The sequence below is a fragment of the Jaculus jaculus genome, chromosome 1, assembly GCF_020740685.1.
Source record: "Jaculus jaculus isolate mJacJac1 chromosome 1, mJacJac1.mat.Y.cur, whole genome shotgun sequence".
Classification (NCBI taxonomy): domain Eukaryota; kingdom Metazoa; phylum Chordata; class Mammalia; order Rodentia; family Dipodidae; genus Jaculus; species Jaculus jaculus.
The window spans coordinates 341589513-341613372 of NC_059102.1; the positions used below are offsets into that span (position 1 = coordinate 341589513).

General features: G+C 45.2%; 1 protein-coding gene across 3 annotated transcripts in view; it reads right to left on the reverse strand.

The window, feature by feature from the left end:
* Positions 1-13811: 13811 nt before the first annotated feature.
* Bpnt1 (3'(2'), 5'-bisphosphate nucleotidase 1) overlaps positions 13812-23860 on the reverse strand; it is a 33711-nt gene continuing 23662 nt past the window's right edge. For 2 of the 3 annotated variants that reach the window (XM_045141484.1, XM_045141483.1), the window contains exons 7-10: positions 22890-22934; positions 19853-20050; positions 18086-18191; positions 13812-14650 (exon numbers count right to left, since the gene is read on the reverse strand). In XM_045141484.1, the coding sequence (XP_044997419.1) occupies positions 14502-14650; positions 18086-18191; positions 19853-20050; positions 22890-22934 (498 nt within the window). In that variant the 3' untranslated portion in view covers positions 13812-14501. The remainder of the gene's footprint in view (positions 14651-18085; positions 18192-19852; positions 20051-22889; positions 22935-23860) is intronic. The other variant, XM_004670107.2, reaches the window with a different exon arrangement.

Sequence of the window (23860 nt, forward strand, 5' to 3'; positions counted from 1 at the left end):
AGGCCAGCGCCTGCAGCCCAGCCACCAGCAGCGGCTCCCCCTTCTGCAGTTGGTCGGCAGCCGGGTCTGATGGCCCAGACGGCGACCACTGCAGCCGGTGTGGCTGTGGGCCCTGCGGTGGGCACACACCCTGGGTCACGCCATCACCGGGGGCTTCAGTGGAGGTGGGAATGCTGAGCCCGCAAAGCCTGATATCACTTACCAGGAGCCTCAGAGCGCCAGGCCGGCGGAGTAGCAGCCTTGCTTTCTTGAGATCAAACAGTTCCTGGAGTGTGCCCAGAACTGGAGTGAGGTTAAGCCTTGTGAGGGTTTCAACGAGGTGCTGAAACAGTACAGAGTAGCAAATGGATTAATCTAAGAAGTTATTCAGCCTGAAGAAATGGAAAATCTGCTCTGATGACCAAGTTGCTTTATCATAAAAATGTGATTATAGTGAATGTGTAAATGGTGGCGCACGCCTTTAATCCCAGCACTCGGGAGGCAGAAGTAGGAGGATCACCGTGAGTTAGAGTCCACCCTGACACTACATAGTGCATTCCAGGTCAGCCTGGGCTAGAGTGAGACCCTACCTCAGAAAGAAAGAAAGAAAGGAGGGAGGGAGGGAGGGAGGACTCTAAAAAAGACTGTATTAGCAGATCCATTGCTTCAGAGTGGCCATCAGTGTGTCCTGGCTGTACAGAGCTCCCTGAGATGTATAGGTGGGGCTGGGCAAGTGTTGCGTGGCCTCCTGAACCAGCTGTGATGGCTGTGAGTTAATTAGAATAAAGTGATTTTGTTCCAAAAAGAAAAGAAAGAAAGAAAACAGTTGTCAGGCAAGATAACACATGCCTTTAATCCCAGCACTCAGGAGGCAGAGGTAGGAGGAACTCTGAGTTTGAGGCCAGCCTAAGACGACACAGTGAATTTCAGGTCAGCCTGGGCTAGAGGGAGACCCTACCTCATATAACAAAACAACAACAACAAAAAAATCTTTTTTCAAGGATTATGGTGAGGTTGGAATGTTGCAGGTTCACACCCAGATCACCTTGGGTTATGTAGCCTCTTTTATATTTTCTTTATTTATTTGCATGCAGAGAGGGTGGGGGATGGTATTCCAGGGTTGCCAGCCACTGCATAGGAGCACAGACGCATGTGCCACTTCGTGCGCCTGGCTTTATGAGGGTACTGGGGAATCAAACCGGGGTTGTGAGATTTGGCAGGCAAGCGCCTTAACTGATGAGCAATCTCCCCAGCCCTATCTTAGCCCCGTGATGGCCAGTTACCTCTCTGTTTGGCCTAACATCCTGTGATAAGTAAGTTCTTTTGAAATGTAGACCTTCTAGCTTCCACCAATCTGAAAGCTAAGCATGTCATTAGATAGCATGTGACACTTATAATAGAGATATCCCCCACTTTACTAAAACCCACTCACCTGATGCTCCTACCTGTGTATTGAAAAGGACCTTGATTTTTAACCTTCTTTGATTCTGTAACTATAAAAAATGTCATGAAATTGTTAATACATTGGAATATGGAATTTGAGGTAACCTAAATCTATGTCCTTGAGCTATGGCTCGGAAATAAACTACCTATTATTCCCTCCTCCCCCTTCCTCCCTCCCCCCTCCCCCTCTCTCTCTCTCGGTAGGGCTGGTCTTATTCTCTTCTAAAAACAAGCAAACAACACACAATAGAACTCCAAGGAACCAGGTGTGGTGGCGGATGCCTGGGTGGCAGAGGTAGGAGAACCACTATGAGTTTGACGCCAGCCTCGAACTACATAGTGAGTTCCAGATCAGCCTGGGCTAGAGTGAGACTCTACATCAAAATACAAATCAAAACAGAAAACAAGCAAACAACAACAACTGGAAGGGGAAAAGGCAGTTTGAGACTACTATTCTGGAAGTAGACTTAGTGTTTTCCCTAGGGATGGCAGAGGAGAAGGGACAGTGAAACCAGTGGGCCTAGGTTCATTCCGGGGTTTCAGCTCGTGACTGGGTGGAAGCATCTGTCATTAGCTAAGGAGAGAAAACAAGGATCAAAACAGGTCTGGCAAAGCCGGGCGTGGTGGAAGTAGGAGGATCACCGAGAGTTTGAGGCCACCCAGTGACTACATAGTGAATTCCAGGTCAGCCTGGACTAGAGTGAAACCCTTCCTCGAAAAAAAACAAAACAAACAAAAAACCACCAAGAAAATTGGTCTGGCAAAGTGGCCCCAGACTGGCTTTATTGAGATTTTTCGTTGTAACTGCTCTAGGGAAACCAGTGATAATTCCATCATGCAGCCAGCCACCGTTTACAATTCTCCCCTGGTGGGACGCTGCCTCTTGGGGACCAGGACCTTGTACCCAAAGAACTTCCCACAGAGGCCTTATGTTGCGAGAGCCGCTAGTCCCTTCTACTATTTAAACACTAGGTGGCGCTCTGCGACCAGGTTTGTATCAATTCTGCTTTAGTCTTAGGGCCAAATAAGTCCTGATAAGCTCATGCTGTTATCAAGATGAACTCGAGTGAGGCATTTCTTGGTCTGTTGTGCAGTACCAGTTTGGGGACAGATACTAATTTTGCATTTTTCCAAAACCGTCACACAAGTTGTCCAGGCTATCTTTGGGTTCACTACACCCAGCTCCTTTAATTTTTTTTCCCCCTGGCAGCTTCGTTGACATGTAATTCACACACCACACAGTTAGCCCTTATACATGGTACAGTTCAGAGTTCAATCGACATCCACTCTAGAACATTTTTAATAGATTCTTATTATTTATTTATTTGGGAGAGAGAAAGGGTCAGAGAGAAAGATTGAGAGAGAGAGGGAGAAAATGGGCGTGCCAGGGCTTCCAGCCACTGCAAGTGAACTCCAGATGCACGCGCCCCCTTGTGCATCTAGCTAATGTGGGTCCTGGAGAATTGAACTTGGGTGCTTTGGCTTTGCAGCCAAGAGCCTTAACCACTAAGACATCTCTGCAGCCCTACAGCATTTTATCATCTTTCCAAAAAACCTGGGCATGCCAGATGTGATGGTGCATGCTGGTAAGACCAGATGCACAAACTGGCACATGCGTCTAAAGTTTGTTTGTAGTGGCAAGAGGATCTGGTGTGCTCATTCACCCTCTCCCCTTTTTCTCATCTGAATGCAAATAAATAAATAAAAATTTAAAAATCTCTGATGGCTTAACGGTTAAGGCGCTTGCCTGCAAAGCCAAAGGACCCAGGTTCGATTCCCCAGTACCCAGATAAGCCAGATTTACAAGGGGGCACATGCATCTGGAGTTTGTTTGTAGTGGCTAGAGGCCCTGGTGTGCCCATTCTATCTCTGTCTCTCCCCTGTTTTCAAATAATTGAATTAAATTATTTTAAAAACTTCCACATTTCCCTTTAACTATTTTTTTTTTCTAAACAGTGTTTCCCCAGGAAGCCTGGGCTGGCTTCAGAACTGGTGATCCTCCTGCCTCTTTCCAGAGGGCTAGAGTCACATGTGTGGACCATCACACCTGGGAGATCAGACCCAGAGCCTCTCCTGTACTAGCTCAGTTTTCTACTACACTCTCATCCCAACTAACCCTTACGATATTTTAAGGAGATATATAGAGAGAGTGGGGAGGGAGAGAGAGAGAGAGACTTGACTCCTACCTGCCTCCCCAACTACTTTTTGTGTGTTTTTGAGCCGTCTCAGCTGGGCTTGGTGGTACAGTCCTGTAATCCTAGAACTCTGGAGGTAGATGCAAAAGGATCAGATGTTTCAGGTCATCCTTGACTACACAGAGCTCAAGGCTAGTCTGGGACATATGAGACCCTGCAGAAGGAGAGAGGGAGAGCGGTAGGGATGAAAGAAGGGAGGGAGGGCTGTAGAAGTGCCTTAGCAGTTAAGGCACTTGCCTACAAAGCTGAAGGACCTACATAAGCCAGAGGCACTAGGTGGAATTCGTTTGCAGCGGCTGGATGGAGGCCCTAGTGTGCCTATTCTTTCTCTCTCCCTTCTCTCTCTCAAATAAATAAAAATTAAAATATTTTTAAAAGAGAGAGAAAGGAAATCTAACTCAGCTGAACCTCGCTTTCTAGCACTTTCTCCTCTTCATGGTGTTCTAGCCTATGTCACTTCCTTCTGCTCTTTCTCTCAGAACTGTGTTGACACTCCCAGAAACTAGAAACCTCAGCACATAGTGTGGCCAAACTCTTTGACCTGTTATTAGCTCAGACATCACCTATACAGGAAGACATCCTTTTTTTTCAGTTTTTTAAATTTAATTTTTATTAAATTTTCCATGATTATATAAAAAAATCCCATGCTAATACCCTCCCCCCACACACACTTTCCCTATTTTTTTAAAATTTTTATTAGCATTTTCCAGGATTATAAAAAAAATCCCATGGTAATTTCCTCCCTCCCCCCGCAACACTTTCCCCTTTGAAATTCCATTCTCCATCATATTACCTCCCCATCTCAATCATTGTACTTACATATATACAATATCAACCTATTAAGTCCTTTTTAAAAAATATATTTACAGGAATGCCCTTCCAGCCTAGTTGCTGAGTGAGTGTTTGTTGGCCAGATGGATGAGGACCAAGGTAAGAGCAAGCGTCGAGCAGGCTAACGGTTGAGCGTGGCTTCAGCATAGCAGTCAGAGCTGACGCTGGACAATGAGGATCCCATGACATGGAGCTTCCTATAAGGAACTTGAATTTTATCTTGAAGGGAATGAACAAGCCAAAAGTAAGGGAGGTTTGGGTTTTGAAAAATCCCTCTGGAGATGATACCGGTTATGGAAGAGTTATGTTATCATAGCCCAGCTCCCCCCTTGCCAGAGCTGAGCATATTCTGTTGCTGCTTTTTGCCAGCTGCTGCTGTGGCCAGAAGTGATGTCCAGCCTCTGCTCTACCATCCTTGCCCTGTCATGCTGAAACATCCCCTTGTGACTGTAAACCAAAATAAGATACTTTCCTCCAAGCATCTGCTTTTGTTCACATGTTTAGTCCCAGCAACAGGAAAGTAACTACAACAGAAAACTGATACTCTGTAGCTTTTGATCTTCTTTCTTTTTTTGAGGGGGGGTTCCAAGGTAGGTTTTCACCCTAGCCCAGGGTGACATGGAATTCACTCTGTAGTCTCAGGGTCCTTAACTCATGGAGATTCTCCTCCTACCTCTGCCTACTGGGTACAGGGATTAAAGGTGTGTGCCGTCATGCCCGGTTGGCTTTTGATCTTATGGAGCTGATTCCTCAGGAGTGATATGGAAGAACTTTGAACCTTGGGTTAGAAGATGCCTTTGCAGTGCTATAAGCAGAGCTTGATGCACCATTCTCTTGAGAGTGCAAAGACCTAAACACAGAAGGAACCATGGGCTTGTGGAGACTTGGCTTATGAGTGGAGGAAGAGCTTTTACTGGACTGGGCTAGCAGCAGTTTCTCTGAGAGGAGGACTATGCTATTCCCATTTCCTGAGAACTGAAAAGTAATGGACTGGTGTGTTGGTAGAACACAGAAGGAAAGCTGGGTGTGGTGGCGCATGCCTTTAATCCCAGCACTTGGGAGGCAGAGGTAGGAGGATCGCTGTGAGTTCGAGGCCACCCTGAGATTACATAGTGAAGTCTAGGTCAGCCTGGGCTAGAGTGAGACCCTACCTCAAAAAAAAAAAAAAAAAGAACATAAAAGGATATGAAAACTATAAGTTGACACAGAAAGAAATGAAGGTTTTGGGTCAGAGGCAGCAGCCTGATTCAGCTACAATTGTGTAGCAGACAGCTTAAGATTCACTGACATAAAAAAAAAAAAAAAAAAAAAAAGATTCACTGACATGAACTTCCAGACCAGGCACAGTTATGGAGGAAGGGATTTATTGAAGTTTGCAGATCCGGGGGAAGTTCCATAATGGTAGAAGAAGCTGGCCTGCCTTCACAGGTCCAAGCAGAGAGAGAGAAGTATAAGCCTAAAGGTCAAAAGCCACAGCACACTTCAGGGACTCTAGCTAGGCACACTTTGCATATATTTAGACTGAAATCTGAAACCCACCACCACACCTTAATATCCACCTAGTGACATTGCCTCTAGCCAGGTGACTGCAGATGCAATCTACAAACAAATAAACAACTGAATATATTGGAGGCCATCTATTCAAACCACCACAAATTGTTTGAGAAAAATGATCACCATTGAGACTGGGACAGCTGTTCTGCATTTGGACAGTAGAGGAGTTTTAAATGCTCTTCTGGAGGGAGGGGCCTGAAGGAGGATGCTGAAAGAGTGACCTCTCCTCAAAGCCGGCTTAACACCCCCCCCCCCCCCCGCCCCCGGTTGACACACAGGGGCAGCCTTGCTCGCCTGGTACAGGTTGTGGAAGAATGACAAAGATAGGAAAGAGTCACTGGATTTGGAGATGGCCCCAAGACAGTGTGGAGCAGGGTCACAGTCCCTGCCTAGAGACCATGGCTTGCAGCCTGAGGTTGGACTATGGGTTGTAGGATTTTGGAGATGCCAGGACCATGGGAGAGCTGCCATGGAAGCCTGCTTAATCTAGCCTGGATGGACCGGCTCAAAGAGCAAGTAGCTAATCAGGATGGGCAGAATGAGAGCCCTTGACATTTTGTTGATGGTCCCAGGTATCACACACAGAGCTCCGGGATGGGATGTTTGCCCTGCTTGGTTTCAGTGTCATCTTGGTCGATGTTTCCTGGCTATGCCTCCATTTTGCAGTGGGAATATCTACTCTGCACCATTATGTGTATGTGATTTATCATTTCACTTTACAGCTCACAGTTAAGAGACTATTGCAGATGAAACTTTGGGCTTTAAAAAAATTTTTTTTTTTTTTGTGTGTGTGTGTGTGAGAGAGAGAGAGAGAGAGAGAGAGAGAGAGAGAGAGAGAGAGAGAGATTGAGAGAGAGAGAGAATGGGCAAACCAGGGCCTCCAGCCACTGTAAATGAACTCCAGATGCATGTACTACCTTGTGCATTTGGCTTATGTGGAAATTGGGGGATTGTAGGCAAGTGCCTTAACCACTAAGCCATCTCTCCAATCCTGAGACTTTGGACTTTTAAACAGTGTTAGGATTGATTAAAAACTACGGGACTTTTGGGCTGAAGGGATTGCTTGGTGGTTAAGGCACTAGCCTACAAAGCTAAAGGACCTAGGTTCAATTCCCCAGAATCCATATAAGCCAGATGTGCAAGTGGTACATGCTTCTGGAGTTTGTTGGCATCAGCTAAAGGCCCTCGTATACCCATTCCCTCTCTTTCTCTCTGTCTCTCCCTCTTTCTCTTTCAAATATAAATAAAAATAAAATATAAAAACCCATAGGACTTTTTAAGAAATATTTATTTTTTATATTTTATTTACTTATTAGAGAGAGAGGCAGGTATATAGACAGAATGGGTACACCAGGGCCTCCAGCCACTGCAAACGAACTCCAGACGCATGTATCACTTTGTGCAGCTGGTTTACATGGGAACTGGGGAATCAAACCTGGGTCCTTAGGCTTTGCAGGCAAGTGCCTTAACTGTGAAATCTCTCCAGCCTAACTATAGGACTTTTAAACTGGGACAGAATGTATTTTATATATCACGAGATGGACATGAGTCTGTGGAGACCAGAGACAGATATGGTGGTTTGACTCAGATGTGCCACATAGCCTCATGTGTTTTGATTAGTTCGTCTCCATCTGGTGGCAATTTGGGAGATGGAGACTTGTTGAAGGAAGTGTTGCTGGGAGTGGGCTTAGAGGTGTTATGGCCCAGCTTTCCCTTTGCCAAACTTAGCTTACTCTCTTGCTGCTTTCTGCCAGCTGATGTGGCAAGAAGTGATGTCCAGCCTCTGCTTGTACCATGCTTTCCCAGCTATAGCTTCAGCCCAAGCCTGGCCTCTTTAAAAACAAAAGTAAGTTATTCACTGTTCACAGAGGACTACACTCCTGGAAGAAAGAAATTACCTAGAAGTATGAAAACAGATTCAGATCAGGATGAACTCATGTGTTTGTAAAGTAACTTAAGGTCATGTTGGCAAGGCAGGAGGGCTGTTCAGAATCAGTAATTCAGATGTGCCTATAAGGCATCGCAGGAGAATTCTGGGTGTAGAGGTCTAGTTTGAAAAAGAATCTTTGTTATATTTTTAAAGAGTTATTCTGGGTGTGGTGGCACACACCTTTAATCCCAGCACTCTGGTGTGGACGATTTGCTGTGAATTTGAGACTACATAGTGAATTCCAGGTCATCTTGGGTTATGGTGAGGCCTTACCTCGAAAACAAAAATAAAAATAAAAATAGGGTTGAGAAGTTGATTTTTTTATTTAAAAATATTTTATGTATTTATTTGAGAGAGAGAGAATATGGGCACACCAGAGCCTCTTGTCACTGAAAAAGAACTCCAGACACATGTGCAACTTTGTGCATCTAGCTTTACATGGCTACTGGGAAACTGAACCTAGGTTGGCAGGCTTTTCATCTGAGTGACTTTAACCACTGATCCATCTCCCCAGCCCCAGGCTTTTGTTTGTTTAGAGTGTTGTGAGACAGGGTCTCACTATATAACCCAGCCTGGCCTCAGACTCAGGATCCTCCTCTGGAGTCCTGGGACTACAAGCTATCGAGTTTGAGAATTCTAAGACAGATACGCATTTTGTGTGTGTGGAGGGAGAGGTACTTGTTTGAGACAGGCTGACCTTGAGCTTGGGGCAACCCTCCTACCTGAACCTCTCAAGTTCTAACATTATAGGCCTGGGCCACCCAGATCAAATTAAGAAGTACATTTTGGGCTTCTGGCCAAAAGACGTTACATGAAATCACATGAGCATTAGATGATGTGGTGAAAAAATAGATTGCTGGGGCTGGGGAAATGGCTCAGAAGTTAAAGACACTTGTTCTCACAGCCTGCTGGCCCCGGTTCATTTCCCCAACAACCACAAAAAGCGGACTGCGACGTAATGCATGCGTCGGTGATCTCAGCATGGCTGTGACAGGGCGGCTGGAGCCGGGGATCCAGAGCTCACACGCCGCTGGGACGACGCTCATCTGCCCTCTGGAAGTTCACTTGCAGCAGCCAGAAACCCTGTCTCAAAGAGAATGGAGCACAGACACCTTGCAGTTGTCCTCTGACCTGCACTCCTGTGCTGTGGCATGCACACACACACACACACACACACACACAGAAATAACTTTAATTTCTTTGTTAGAGCAGAATCTTGGTGACATTTGAGGAAGGAAGACAGAGCAAGAAGACTGGGTAGGTGTGGCTAGAAGGGAGTAAAAGACCATCAGAGGGAGACAATAAAAGAGGGTGCGGCCAACAGTGTCCAAGCTACAAGTGCATCTTCCTGCTGGACTGTGACATTTCTGCAAACTAAAACTGTATTGCTGTAGTGAGGTCGACACTACAATGGTTATCAAAAACTTGAGGGCAGCATTTTGTTCATCAAGACGGGGTCGTGTGTAATCCAGGCTAGATTCAAACTCATTATGTAGCCAAAGATGACCTTCAGCTCCCGAGTCTCCTGCCTCCACCCCCGAATAGGGTTACACATGTTCCTGGCTTATGTAGAGCTGAAGACTAAACCCATAGCTATGAAAGAAGAGAGAGAAAGAGAATGAAAAGAAATAGAGTGTGGTGGTTTGATTCAGGAGTCCCCCATAAACTTAGGTGTTCTGAATGCTAGATTCCCACCTGATAGAGATTTGGGAATTAATGCCTCCTGGAGGGAATGTATTGTTGGGGGTGGGCTTATGAGTGTTATAGCCAGTTTCCCCTTGCCAGTGTGTGGCACACTCTCCTGTTCCTGTGGTCCACCTTATGTGGGCCAGGAGGTGATGTCCACCCTCTGCTTATGCCATTGTTTTCCCCTGCCATCGTGGAGCTTCCCCTCGAGCCTGAAAGCCAAAATACATTTCTTTCTCCCACAAACTGCTCTTGGTTAGATGATTTCTACCAGCAATTTGAACCTGACTGCAACAGTAAAGTTGGTACTGAGTGGGAGTGGGGTTGCTGCTAGACACCTGACTCTGTGGTTTTGGCTTTTTGGAGCTGATTTTCAAGAGGAATGTGGGAGGATTTGAAACCCTGGCCTAAGAAATGCCTTGCAGGGCTGTAAGTACAGCTTGATGGACTATTCTGGTTGGAGTTGAAAGACCTGAATGCACTAAGAACTATGGACTGTGAGGTTTGGCTTATGAGAGTGAGAAAGAGCTTTGCTTGGACTGGGATAGCAGCTTGTGTGAGGCTTTGCTGTTTTGCCTGGGTCCTGAGAAGTTGTGCAGGGTTGCTTTGCATAAAAATGAACGGGTGTGAGCAGAGGGATATGACACAGAAAAAATTAAATCCTTGGGCCTAAACTACTACTTGTTTACCTGCAAATTGTTTGAGAGATTACAACATTGAGATTGGGCCAGCTGACCTGCACTGGGGCAACAGGAAGAATGTCAACTCTTTTGAAGGAGCCTGAGTGCTCACGGAATGTCCTGTTCTTCAAAGTCTGCTGTATCACCCACCCCGCCACCGCTAGACTAACAAATTGGTACCCTACCTGGTATTGTGGAATATAAGAAATGCAGGAAAGAGAGGGTCATTGAGTTTGCAATACGGTCTTGTGTTTTGGAAACGGCCATGGACAGTGTGAAGCAGGTTTGCTGAATGTCTGCATGGAGACCCCATTGGGCCATGAGGATGAACCATGGGTTGCAGTGGAGACCTAGTGGAGATGCCAAGGAAAGCTGCTGGCCCAATGAAGTTTTCTAGGACTCTGAATAGCCTAGCTGGAGGGGTGGAACTGGAATGTCAGAGACTTGTTGCTGTTTAGAATTATCGGACTTGGAGATTTGTCACTTGCTAGAATTGTTGGACTTGAAGCTACAAAGTTTGATGTTTGCCTTGGTTGTTTTAAATCTTGTATTGGTTGAGTATTTCTTTGCTATGCCCAATGCCATCTTTTGCAGTGTTTATTATGTGCCATTATGGTTTTTTTGAGGTTATTTTTGGTATTATGGCTCAGTTAAAAGATCGTGGACTATGGGGATGTATTAGCATCACTGGAATTGATAAAAACTATGGGGATTTTTTTCCACATTTTTTTAAAAATTATTTATTTATTTATTTGAGAGCGACAGACACAGAGAGAAAGACAGATAGAGGGAGAGAGAGAGAATGAGCGCGCCAGGGCCTCCAGCCTCTGCAAACGAACTCCAGACGTGTGCGCCCCCTTGTGCATCTGGCTAACGTGGGACCTGGAGAACCGAGCCTGGAACCGGGGTCCTTAGGCTTCACAGGCAAGCGCTTAACCGCTAAGCCATCTCTCCAGCCCCACATTTTTTATTAACAACTTTCACGATTATAAAAGATATTCCATGGTAATACCCTCCCTCCCCCCACTTTCCCTTTTAAACTCACTATGGAGAATTTTAAAGTTGGATGAATGCATTGCATTTTATATCACATATGGCTATCAGTTTATGGGGTCCAGGGGCGGGATTTGGTGGTTTGATACAGGTGGCCCCCATAAACTTAGGTGTTCTGAATGCTAGATTCCCACCTGATAGAGATTTGGGAATTAATGCCTCCTGGAGGGAGTGTATTATTGGGAGCAGTTTTATGGGTGTTATAGCCAGTTTTCCCCTTGCCAGTGTTTGGCACACTCTCCTGTTCCTGTTGTCCACCTTATGTGGGCTAGGGGGTGATATCCACCCTCTGCTCATGCCATCGTTTTCCCCTGCCATCATGGAGCTTCCCCCTTGAGCCTGTAAGCCAAAAAAAACTTCTTTTACCCACAAGCTGCTCTTAGTTGGGTGATTTCTACCAGCAATGCAAACCTGACTGCAACAGAGAGAACGGGTGCACCAGGGCCTCCAGCCACTGCAAAGAAACTCCAAGTGCACATGCTACTTTGTGCATTTGGCTTTATGTAGGTACTGGAGAATCGAACCCTGGTTGTTGTGCTTTGCAGGGCAGTGCCTTAACCTCTTAGCCATCTCTCCAGCCCCCTATTTATCTCTCTTGAAAGATGAGGGGCTCCCTGTGTTACCTGGACTGGCCTTGAACTCTACTTCCTTCTGTGTGGGACTGCAATGACAGCCTTGTGCCTCCACACATGGCTCAGAGCAGCTTGCCTGCTTTTTTTTTTTTTTTTTTTTTTTTTTGTCTTGTTTTGTTATTTCGAGGTAGGGTCTCACTCTACTCTGGTCCAGGCTGACTTGGAATTTACTATGTATTCTTAGGGTGGCCTTGAACTCACAATGATCCTCCTCCCTCTGCCTCCCAAGTGCTGAGATTAAAGGTGTGCCAGCTTAGAGCAGCTTTCTTAAAACATGCAGAATCACAATGGCTAGGATGGACCCTGCAAATCTGTATTTGAAAAAAATTTTTTTCCACGTGATTCTGATATTAGATTTAGGAATTATTATTAATATTTTAAATACTTTTATATTAAATATTAATATTTTAAAATAGTTTTATTTTTGTTTATTAGAAAGACAGAATGGGCCTCCAGCCACTGTAACACAACTCCAGATGCATGGACTGCCTTGTGCATCTGGCTTATGTGGGTCCTGGGATTTGAAACTGGGTCCTTTGGCTTTGCAGGCAAGCACCTTAACCACTAAGCAATCTCTCCAGCCCAGGAATTACTTTTTTTTTTTCTTTTCTTTCTGTTGGTGTGGATTAAACCAAGTGCCCTGAGCATGCTGAGCATTTATATACCACTGATTTATGTCTCCAGTGAGTGGGACAATCATCAATTTTTAATATTTTATTTTTGTTTATGAGAGAGAGAGAGAACAGGCACACCAGAGCCTCTAGCCACTGCAAACTCCAGACACATGTGCCACCATGTGTATATGGCTTATGTGGGTACTGAGGAATTGAACATGAGTCCTTAGGCTTCGCAGGCAAGTGCTTTAATTGCTAAACCATTTCTCCAGCCCCAAGAGCTGCCAATTTAAACCATCTGCTTTACTCAAAGTAGAAATTTAATGAACAGAATGAGTAGAGACCTAAGGTGTAAAATTCCAGGGCTGCAGATTCAGCTCGGCTGGCAGAACACTGGCCTGGCACAAATGAGACCCTGGGTTCAATGTTGGGCTGGAGGTGGGAAGGTTAAAAGGTGAGACTCTGGGCATAACGTCCGACTGTCTCGGTGTGTTTGACTCCCGCTGCTGCGGCAAGTCCCTGAGGGAAGCCATTTTAAAGGGGAAGGGCTGGTTTTGGCTCATGGTGGCCTGGGACAGTGTGGTGGGCTGAGCAGTGTATCTCATCTCATGGCAGCTGGGGAACCATGAGAGGAAGAGGGAAGAAGAGAGACAGAGGCACTGAAGGAGAGAAAGAGAATGCCTCTGCTGTCTGGCTTTCTCCTTTTCCCTTCATTCCTGCCAGCTCCCTGGCAGTCCTCATTAAGGCCTGGTTTTCCAAACACTTTCTGTCAACACACTCTCAGTGTTGTTTGCTTATCTCCCAGGAGAGTCTCTCTTTTTAAAATTTATTTATTTGAGAGACAGAAAGAGGGGGAGAGAGAGAGAATGGGCACACCAGGGCCTCCAACCACTGCAAACGAACTCCAGACACATGTGTCACCTTGTGTATCTGGCTTACGTGGGTCCTGGGGAACCAAATCTTGGTCCTCTGGCTTTTGCAGGCAAGAACCTTAACCGCTAAGCCATCTCTCCAGCCTTCCCAGGGGATTCTCCATCCAGCCAAGCTAAGGTTAACCATCACAGACAATGCATGTCCCACATTCTCCCACTAGAAGGCGCAAAGACAAATGCCCAGTTTTCCAGTTAAGCCTGGTAAAGATAACTCACCTCAAGAATACATTAACCTCCATGGCAGAGAATTTATACTTTATACTTCTGAAAACTATAAAGACCTAGGATTAACTATTTTATTTTAAAGAAACTTTCCCCATAAATATACCATCAACATACACAACATTATATGTATTCACAATTAGAATAAGACACTATAGAAATGGCTATAAAAAACAAGAGTGAAATTCTGGAACAACTTAAGATTCTGTGCCCTGAAGAAAGCTGGTTGACAAGACAGGAATGTTGATTATACCAGTGACCCAGAGAGCCGGCTGGACCTGGCCCTTTGTCCATTTCTACATATGAAAACAAGAAGAAAGTACAAGACATCAAGTTTATAAATTCTCCAGATGTCAAAAAATGATCTGGTCAGTTAAGTTTCTTTCTCTCCTCATTTTTTTGTGAGACAGGATCTCCCTATGTAGCTAAAGGTGGTCTTGAGCTCCTGGACTCAGGTGGTCCTACCTCAACCTCCAAAACAGTTGCGACTAGACACCTGCCCCCATGCCTGGCTCTCTTGTTCTCTGAACTGGGAAAAGAACACATGAAATTTGCTACATGCTCAAGGCACGGAGTATGAGGCTGCGATAAGGGAAAAGTCTTCACCGCTATTTTGTATTACTAAGTAAACTACTAATTAAATCACTGGTCTGTGGTGAATGAAGGTGGAGCTCTACTTCCATTCAATCAGTTCTCAAAAGGGCCACGTGGAGAAGCGAGTCCTCCTGGCCGAGCGAGTGGACCGTCCCTTCAGGGAATCAGTGCACTTTTGACAGATTCGGGGACCCTGCTGGCGTAGTAGTCATAGTTCCTCAGCGTGGCCAGGACTCCTGCCGAGTTCATGTGCTTCACGTCCTTGTCGTACTGGAGGGCGTTGCCATGGATATCCGTCAGCTTGCCTGCAGGAGAAACGTCACATTACGGCCGGCTGGACTGCGATGCTTCAAGGGGTTGTCTACGGGGCGGGGCTGGGGTTGAGCCCACAGCGCACACTAAGCACTCCTTCTACCACCAAGCTATGCCTACCTGACTCTAGTCATTTTACCTTTTCCGAGGTAGGGTCTCACTCTGGTCCAGGCTGACCTGGAATTCACTATGGAGTCTCAGGGCGGTCTTGAACTCACAGTGATCATCCTACCTCTGCCTCCTAAGTCCTGGGATTAAAGGTGTGCGCCACCATGCCCGGCTTTATACTCATCTTTAAATGGCTTTTGTTTCCCTATCTAATAAAAGTTGATAAATTCTGGCTAAAATAATACATGGTTATAAAAGTAAAGCTTTTTTATACTTGATCTTAGACAAGAGGCTGAGAAGTGATGGGTAAATTTTCTGGGGATGAGTGGATTTCATGCAAGCTAGAAAAGCAGTCTACTACATCCCCAGCTCACCTTTTAGTTTTTATTTTATTTTTTAATTTAAAATATTTTATTTGCTGGGCGTGGTGGCACATGCCTTTAATCCCAGCACTCAGGAGGCAGAGGCAGGAGGATCGCCATGAGTTTGAAGCCACCCTGAGACTCCATAGTGAATTCCAGGTCTGCCTAAGCTACAGTGAGACCTCACCTTGAAAAAAAAAAAAAAAAAGAAAAATATTTTATTTATTTACTTGAGAGAGAGAGAAATATGCAGACAGAGAGAAAGTATGGGTGTGACAGGGCCTCTAGCCACTGCAAACGAACTCCAGACCCATGCACCACCTTTTGCACCTGGCTTATGTGAGTCCTGGGAAATTGAACCTGGATCCTTACGCTTCCTAGGCAAGTGTCGTCTCTCCAGCCCTAGTTTTTGTTTTTGAGAAAGGGGTCTCACTAAGTGGCTCTGGCTGAATTTATTTATTTATTGACTATTTTTTAAAAATTTTTATTTGTTTATTTACTAGAGGCAGAGACAGAATGGACATGCCAGGGCCTGTAGCCTTTGCAAACGAACTCCAGATGCATGTGTCACCATGTGCATCTGGCTTACATGGGATATGGAGAATCGAACCTGGGTCCTGGGCTTCACAGGCATGCACCTTAACCTCTAAGCCATCTCTCCAGCCCTGATTATTTTTTGTTATCTTTGGAGGTAGGACTTGAACTCAGAGCCTCATCTTTGCTAAATGTGAACTTTACCACTGAGCTATAGCTTTACTTTCTCAAGTTGTATTTCTTGAAATCAACTTCTGTCATTTTAAGATACATTTCTAAAAATATTGCTTCTTTTTCCTTCCCTTTTCCTTCCCTTCTTTCTATCATTATCCATAAAGACAAAGTTGTGATCCTCCTGCGTCAGCCTTTAGAGGGCTAGGATTATAGGGTGTATACTACCATGCCCAGTTGTTTTATTTTTAGTTTTTGTTACTGCTGGGGTCAAAACTCAGAGCCTTGCACATGCTAGGCAATGCTACATCTGCAGCTGTTAGGATTCTTTAATATTAACACATGGTTCTGTAAGAGCTTAGCTGAGAATGTTCATAAGATGTAACTATATTACATTACAGTGTTATTACTCATTCTAATGAGAACTAACCATGAGGAAGTAGAGTTCAACTTCTTTATCCTAATAAGTTAGAAAGCTACTCATATAAAAACAAATCAGGAGAGCTGGGCGTGGTGGTGCACATCTTTTTATCTCAGCACTCAGGAGGCAGAGATGTAGGAAGATCGCTGTGAGTTCCAAGCCACTCTGGACTACAAATTGAATTGCAGGTCAGCCTGGGCTAGAGTGAGACCCAGCCTCAAAAAGACCAAAAAACAAAACAAAACAACAAAGAAACGAAGAAACGAAGAAACGAAGAAACGAAGGAAGGAAGGAAGGAAGGAAGGAAGGAAGGAAGGAAGGAAGGAAGGAAGGAAGGAAGGAAGGAAAGGAGGAAGGAAGGAAGGAAGGAAGGAAAGAAAGAAAGAAGGAAGAAGAAAGGAAGGAAGGAAGGAAGGAGGAAGGAAGGAAAGAAGGAAGGAAGGAAAGAAAGAAAGAAAGAAAGAAAGAAAGAAAGAAAGAAAGAAAGAGAGAAAGAGAGAAAGAAAGAAAACAAAAATCCCCAGGGGGCTACAGCAATGTCTCAGTGGTTAAGGAGCTTGTCTTCAAAGCCTACCAACCCAGGTCTGATTCCCCAGTACCCATGTAAAGCCAGATGCACAAGGTGCGGCACATGTATCTGGAGTTTGTTTGTAGCAGGTGGAGGCCCTAGTGTGCCCATTCTCTCTCCCTCCCTCCTTCTCTCTCTCTCTCTGTTTGCTAATAAGTAAATAAAAATATTTAAAAACAAATCAAGGCAAATGATAGGATAAAAGTCCGATTCACTGCCATTGTTAATCTGAGAGGCTTTTGTTTTGGGTGTTGGAGGTTGAACGCAGAGCCTTACACATGTTCGGCTAGTGATCTACCACAGAGCTAGACTACCAGCCTTTGAAAAGAATGATGGGAGGCATTCCTTACTAACCTTGGATGTGTACTGACATGCATTTGAAGCTGAACAATTATTTTGCTATGTATGTATTTGTAAGATTAAAAACATCTATGGCCTTAGCAGTGCTGCTGATGGCGCTGAGATGGTGTGAGGTATACGTGGCACATGCACATGTGTGTGCAGATGTGTGCATCTAGTGCACATGCGTGGGTGTCCTCCCCTATCCCTAGTCCACCAGCTTTCTTTCTTTCTTTCTTATTTTTAAAATAAATTGTTTTTACTTTACTTTTATTTATTTATTTGAGAGAGAGGAGAGAGAGAAAATGGGCTCATCAGGGCCTCCAACCACTGCAAACGAACTCCAGATGCATGCACCCCCCTTGTGCATCTGGGTTACGTGGGACTTGGGGAATCGAACCTGGGTCCTTTGACTTTCCAGGCAAATGCCTGTACTGCTAAGCCATCTCTCCAGCCCCCACCTGCTTCCTTAAGACATGGAGTCTCCCGATGATCTCGGAGCTGCTGTTTTTGGTCAGACTGGCTGACCAGTGAGTCACAGTGATTCTCCTATGTCCACTCCCCTCCGGACTGGGGTGAAAGGTGTGCATGGCTATACATGGGTGCTGGGGACTAGAACTCAGGACAAACCAGGCCTTCTCGGGCCCTCATGTTTGAGCAGCTTGCACAGCAAGTACTCTTGCCCTCTGAGCCATCTCCCCAGCCCCACATTTTACTTTTCAAGAAAAAATAAAAAACTAAAGGAGTTAAAGCCAGTTAGGAATATATGCCTGTAATCCCAACACTCAGAATTGCTATGCCATCCCTCCAGCCCCCCCTCCCCCAGTCTTTAGCATCTCAGGAGTCTAAGCAGAGAACATGACTGTAATAGTACATCTGAGTATAAAATGTTAGAGTTATAATTCTCCAAAATAAAACGACTGACCTCCCACCGCATGCAAGATAACTTCGGGGGCACACGTATCCCATTTCTTACATCCAGGACTTGCAAATACATATGCAGAGGCTTTTCCTTCAATTAGCTGAATTATCTGCAAGGTAAAATGTGATTATCCTCCACTGGGAATGACTGGGGAACCAGTAAGAGAAAGTGCCTTTTCCCATCAGAGCTTTTTCACTAATTCCCTGTCACACTTCCTGAAATTAAAGTCTTTAGCAGGTTAAAGGATACCAGTAGTAGGAAGAAATAAGATAGACGTTTAATAGCACATGAAAATTTGAAGGCCGTGTATGTGGCAGGGGTGGGTGAGCTGGTCACATAAGCTACAAAGTGACATTTGAACAAGTTTCATAGAGTTAGATCAGGTTTTCTTAGTACTCTTTATTTCTTACTGTAAAAGCAATGCATATCTACTACAGAACGATTACTGTTTTTAAACATCTACAAAAATGAGCACGGCTAAATACAGGATAGAGAAATATTAAGCCATCGCATAAGGCACAGTAAGTCCCGGCAGGTGTGTAATGGAAGTAGCTGAACGGAGAATTCCACAAGGTTCAGCATCTCACTGCTCCGCCCACTACTGAAATGTGAATGTCCATTACCATCATTATCATTCGTCTTTTGAGATAATGTCTCCTGTAGTGCAGGCTGGCCTCAAACTTGCTACACAGCAGAGAGGGGCCTTGAATTGCTCATCCTCCTGCCTCTGTCTCTACACACATGTGCTCCTATGCCTGGCTCTTAACATATAAACTTGGAGGAGAAAGGCCAGCAAAGAAGCTACAAGTGTCCTTGGGGACTGTGCTCCTTGACTAAAGGCACAAACTTTATCTTAAATTAAAAAAAGAGACTTGAACCTTAAACTATTTTTTTCCTGCCATGCAGGACTCTAGCCAGGGACATGTGCATGCTAAGCATGTTTTCTGCCACTGGGATAAATTTCCACCCTTGCGCCTTAAATTTATCTTGTAAATTTAACTATGATTCCACTGGCAAACTATAATCTTTAATCACTTCTTATACTCTTACCTCATTATTCCTTTTCTCTTTTTGTAGTGCTGAGAACTGAGCCCCAGGGCCGCCCCATTGTTAAGCAAGGGCCCTATCCCTGAGCTATGGCCCTCTCCAGTGCCAAACACACACCCTCTCTCTGAGCTATGCCCCAGCATCCCCAACCCTCTTTTTTACATTGTATTTTGAGTCAGTGTCCCCTGGAATTGCTCAGCAGACACTGAACTTCTGATCTCCTGCATCAGCCTCCCAAGCAGCTGGGATTCCAGGCCTGTGCTATCAGGTCCTGGCTTTATTTCTTATATATTTTGGTTTTTCAAGGTAAGGTCTGATTCTAGCCCAGGCTGACCTCTGCCGCCTGAATGCTAGGATTAAAGGCGTGCACCACCATGCCCGGCTCTATTTCACATTTTTTTAAATGTATTTTTAAAAAATTTATTTATTTATTTATTTGAGAGTGACAGACACAGAGAGAAAGACAGATAGAGGGAGAGAGAGAGAATGGGCGCGCCAGGGCTTCCAGCCTCTGCAAACGAACTCCAGACGCGTGCGCCCCCTTGTGCATCTGGCTAACGTGGGAACTGGGGAACCGAGCCTCGAACCAGGGTCCTTAGGCTTCACAGGCAAGCACTTAACCGCTAAGCCATCTCTCCAGCCCTCTATTTCACATTTTTAACAGGCTCAGTATTTCCTTCTCGGAGCCGCTACGTTTCAGAGCCCTTGGAGATGGTTCCATACCTTATTTCCTGCTCCTCCCACTCGCAGCACATCATCTGGGTTCATGGCTGAAATACAGTCGGTGACCAGTTTGTTGCTATGGGATCTGGTGGTTGTGATGATGTGCTTCCCAACAGGCGCTTCCTTCAGCTGGAAGCCAAAGGCTCCTAAACCCAGCACTCCCCAGATTGTCCTCCCCAGCAGGGCATCTGGTCCTGCCTGGGCAAAGGAGTGAAACCACAAAACTCATCATCTGTGGAAAGATGCTAGCTGTGCATAGAACACCTAGTTACTTACACTGAGTCACAGTTCACATGCTTAAAACACAGGGTATTTAGTTATTGATGGCAATATGACAAAAATGTTATAAAATAATAAAAATACCCTTGATGAAGAACTTTCCCTAACAGAGTTCACTGATTATCCTCAGCGTTATTGTGGTCAGCAGTTTCAAAGGTGATGGGAAAAGTCTTGAGTCCTCAGGAAAAGAAGCTTCATACACTGATTACGGTTTCTTTTGTAATCATCCCACAATCTGTCTGTTATACTGAAAACAGCCAGTTTCAAAAGGGACAGAAATGCAGGAAACACAGTACCGGCCCTTTAAAGAGCAGCGGCCTGGTGACTGGGGGAGCTGGCACTTTGGAGCCGGGGCCCAGACTCCACCCACCGACAGCCACTGCAACAGGGCACACCTTGGAACCTATACTTTCCTCGATGGAGCCCAAAACTGTTCAACCACATTGTTGTAACTGCATATGACATGTAAAAAAAAAAAAAAAAAGAAGTAGTAACATATTTCCGGGGAGGTAAAACTTGATGCTAACATAACCAGTCCCACTTCATCAAAATGTGACATTAATACCCATACTCATCACCAAGCATGTGCCCGACCCGATACTAAGTGCTTTATGCAGGCATTATCTCATTTACTCCTCACGGCCCCCTGGGAAGTAGGCATTATTGCCCTTAGAGATGAGAGGAAAATGAGAACTGAATCTAGGGTGGTCATAACCAAATCCAGCTCATCCGTGCTCACAGCTGTTTTTATTTTGTGCTTTTGAGATGAGGTCTCACTGTGATGTCCTGGTTGGCCTAAGCCTCCCAAGCAGGCGGGACTATAGGTGAGTGCCACCATGCCTGCCAGAGCTGGTATCAGGGCGGAGATGCAGCTGTCGGTCAATACCCCGCCAACATGAACTCGGCTGATGTAATCCCAGCTCTTGGGAGGTGGAGACATAAGGATCACAGATGCAAGGTCATCTTCACTTACATAGCGAGTTCAAGGTCAGCCTGGGCTAAAGATCCTGTCTCTGCCCTGCCTAAAAGAAACCCAAAGCTAATACCAGGCTGCTTGTGTTTACTTCTGCAGATGTTTGAAACTCAATGTCTCTGTCCTCGGGCAGCTCACTGGTGCTGCTCCAGTGAACTCTGCTCACGCAGCGGGGCTCCCTGGAAACCGACTCTGAGACGGGGTGGGGGTAGGACGTCGTGGGGGACTGCTGCTCAGACGTGTGTGGGGGATCAAGGTCTGTGCAAGGAAGCATGTGTGGGCAGAGGGGAAAGAGACAGGGCAATGTGAACTCAAGGCACTGCAGGTCCTAGGAAGCTGTAGGCCAGCATGGGAAGCAGTGACAGCCTGCCACAAAACACAACAAGGCCTGCAGAGATGGCTCAGTGGTTAAAGGCACTTGCTTGTAAAGCCTGATGGCCCAGGCTCAATTCCCCAGTACCCATGTAAAGCTGAATGAACAAAGTGGTGTATATGTTTGGAGTTTGTTTTCAGTGGCAAGGGGCCCTGGTGTGCCCATTCTCTCTCTCTGTTGCAAATAAATAAGTAAATGAAAATAGATGATTTAATTAAACAAAACAAGACAGGGGGCTGGGGAGGTGTCTCAGCGACTAAAGGGGCTTGCTTGCAAAGCTTACTGCCTGGGTTCAGCTCTCCAGCTTGTAAGGCCAGACACTAAAGTGGCACATGTGTCTGGCATTCAGTGGCAAGAGGCCCTGGTGCACACATACATAATATATATAAATATAAAAAAAACAATGAAACAACAAGTTGAACTCCCTTTGTAACTGACTATGATGGCAAGGAAGCTGGGCCTGAGGACGCTGGTGGTGCAATGCAGGGAGGTGGCGGCTGGCCTTCCTCTGGGCTCCTGATCTTAGTCTCTCATCTTCTCCCCACAGTTCGCCTCGCACACGAGTTAAGGAGCACTCGTGCTGATTAGGAAGCTTCTATTGAACAACAGGTGGGCTTTCTTTGCTCCATGTCATGGTGTTTTCATGTTGTTTCATGGTGTTTAATTGTTCAGTCTGTCATCTTGCTCGAGAGAGCAACACGGAGTACGAGTGGACTTGACTTTGACCCCCTGTTCTGCCATTTACCCACGGATACCATTGTTGTAAGTTTAGGGCCTTAGTTTCTGCCTGCTCCCATTCTCCTCTCCTCCTCTTCCTTCTTGTTTTGTGATGGAACTCAGGGCTTGGGCTTTGCACATGCCAGGCAGACATGCTACCACGGAGCTATTACATAGCTCCAGCCCTCTTTTTATTTACAGACAGGATCTCACTAAGTTGCCCAGACTGGCCTTGAACTCACTCTGTAGACCAACTTGAAATTCACCTTTTTAGTTTCACAAGCAGCCGAATACAGGCCGTGTCACCATCTTGGCTGGTTTGCTCTCTCTGCACTGAGAGTGGTGGTTTACGGGTAGGGCATGGCCAGTGTCAGATGAGATAATGCCGAAATCCCTTGCTCCTGGCAGCACAGCAGGCTTGTAAGCTTTTGATAAATCCAGCTATTATGATGGCTATAGAAAGCTACGTCTTCCGCCTGGAAAACCACCCATGCAACTGGCAGCTTCGCTACTTCTATTTGTTGCAACCACTTTTAGGACGTAAGCACATGGGAAGGACAGGGTGAAGGGCATAGCACAGGAAGAGGCAGGAGGGCTAAGAGACGATGACTCGGTGTGCGAGGTGGACGGGGACTGCCTGCAGCAGACAGCACCGCCTCCCTTCTGCCTAGCAGAGCCCTGGCCACTCTTCTCACCGTTGCTGCACTCCTGTGTCCCCTTAACATCTGCTTTTCATGGCTCTGTGGAAAATGAATACAATTTTTCTATTCTCAGAAATATGGGATACATTACTAATTCCTAATACTCAGACCTCTTTTTTGACCAAAGGTTCCATGCATCATGCTTTTTCTATGAATTAAATGACCTTTTTTTTTGTTTGTTTTGTTTTTTGTTTTTTTTGGTTTTTCGAGATAGGGTCTCACTCTAGCCCAGGCTGACCTGGAATTCACTATGGAGTCTCAGGGTGGCCTTGAACTCACGGCGATCCTCCTACCTCTGCCTCCCGAGTGCTGGGATTAAAGGCATGCGCCACTACGCCCGGCATTAAATGACCTTCTTTCAAGTAATAGTGTGAACTTACTTAAGTTCACATAAGAATCACAAACTTGTGCCTGCATGTAATAATTACAAAAATCAGTAAGTCTATATTATAAAAAATTAATGAACACTTAAACAATTTAGCATAACTCTCCTAATAACATATAACTACTTCAGTAAGGCACAAGATATCTCATTTCTAATAATATAAGCAGTAGGAATAAGCAAGCTTACATTAGAAATAAGTATTAATCCTGTTCTAAAATCAGAAATTTAGGAGTAAAAGTCTCCATGCTGATTACTTTGTTTCCAAAGTTCTATCAAGTTCACACTAATGTAAATATTTAAAATATTTTATTTCAATAATTTCCTTCAAAATATAATGAAATATTCTGGCTCTGAAGTTATACTGGTTTCTTGTTCCTAAGGAAGGCCATTTCTCTGAAGTACAAAGGGCAGCCAGAGCAGATTAGGAGGGACAGAGTAAGAGAAAGGGTCTGAGAGTATCTTTAGTTTGTTCTGAGTCTTGACTATAGTTTAGGTATTGTACAGAATTACCTGGAAAGCAACATGGCTAGCACCTTTCTCAGCTGACATGGTTCATTTCTTCAGTGTGCATCAAGAGCCA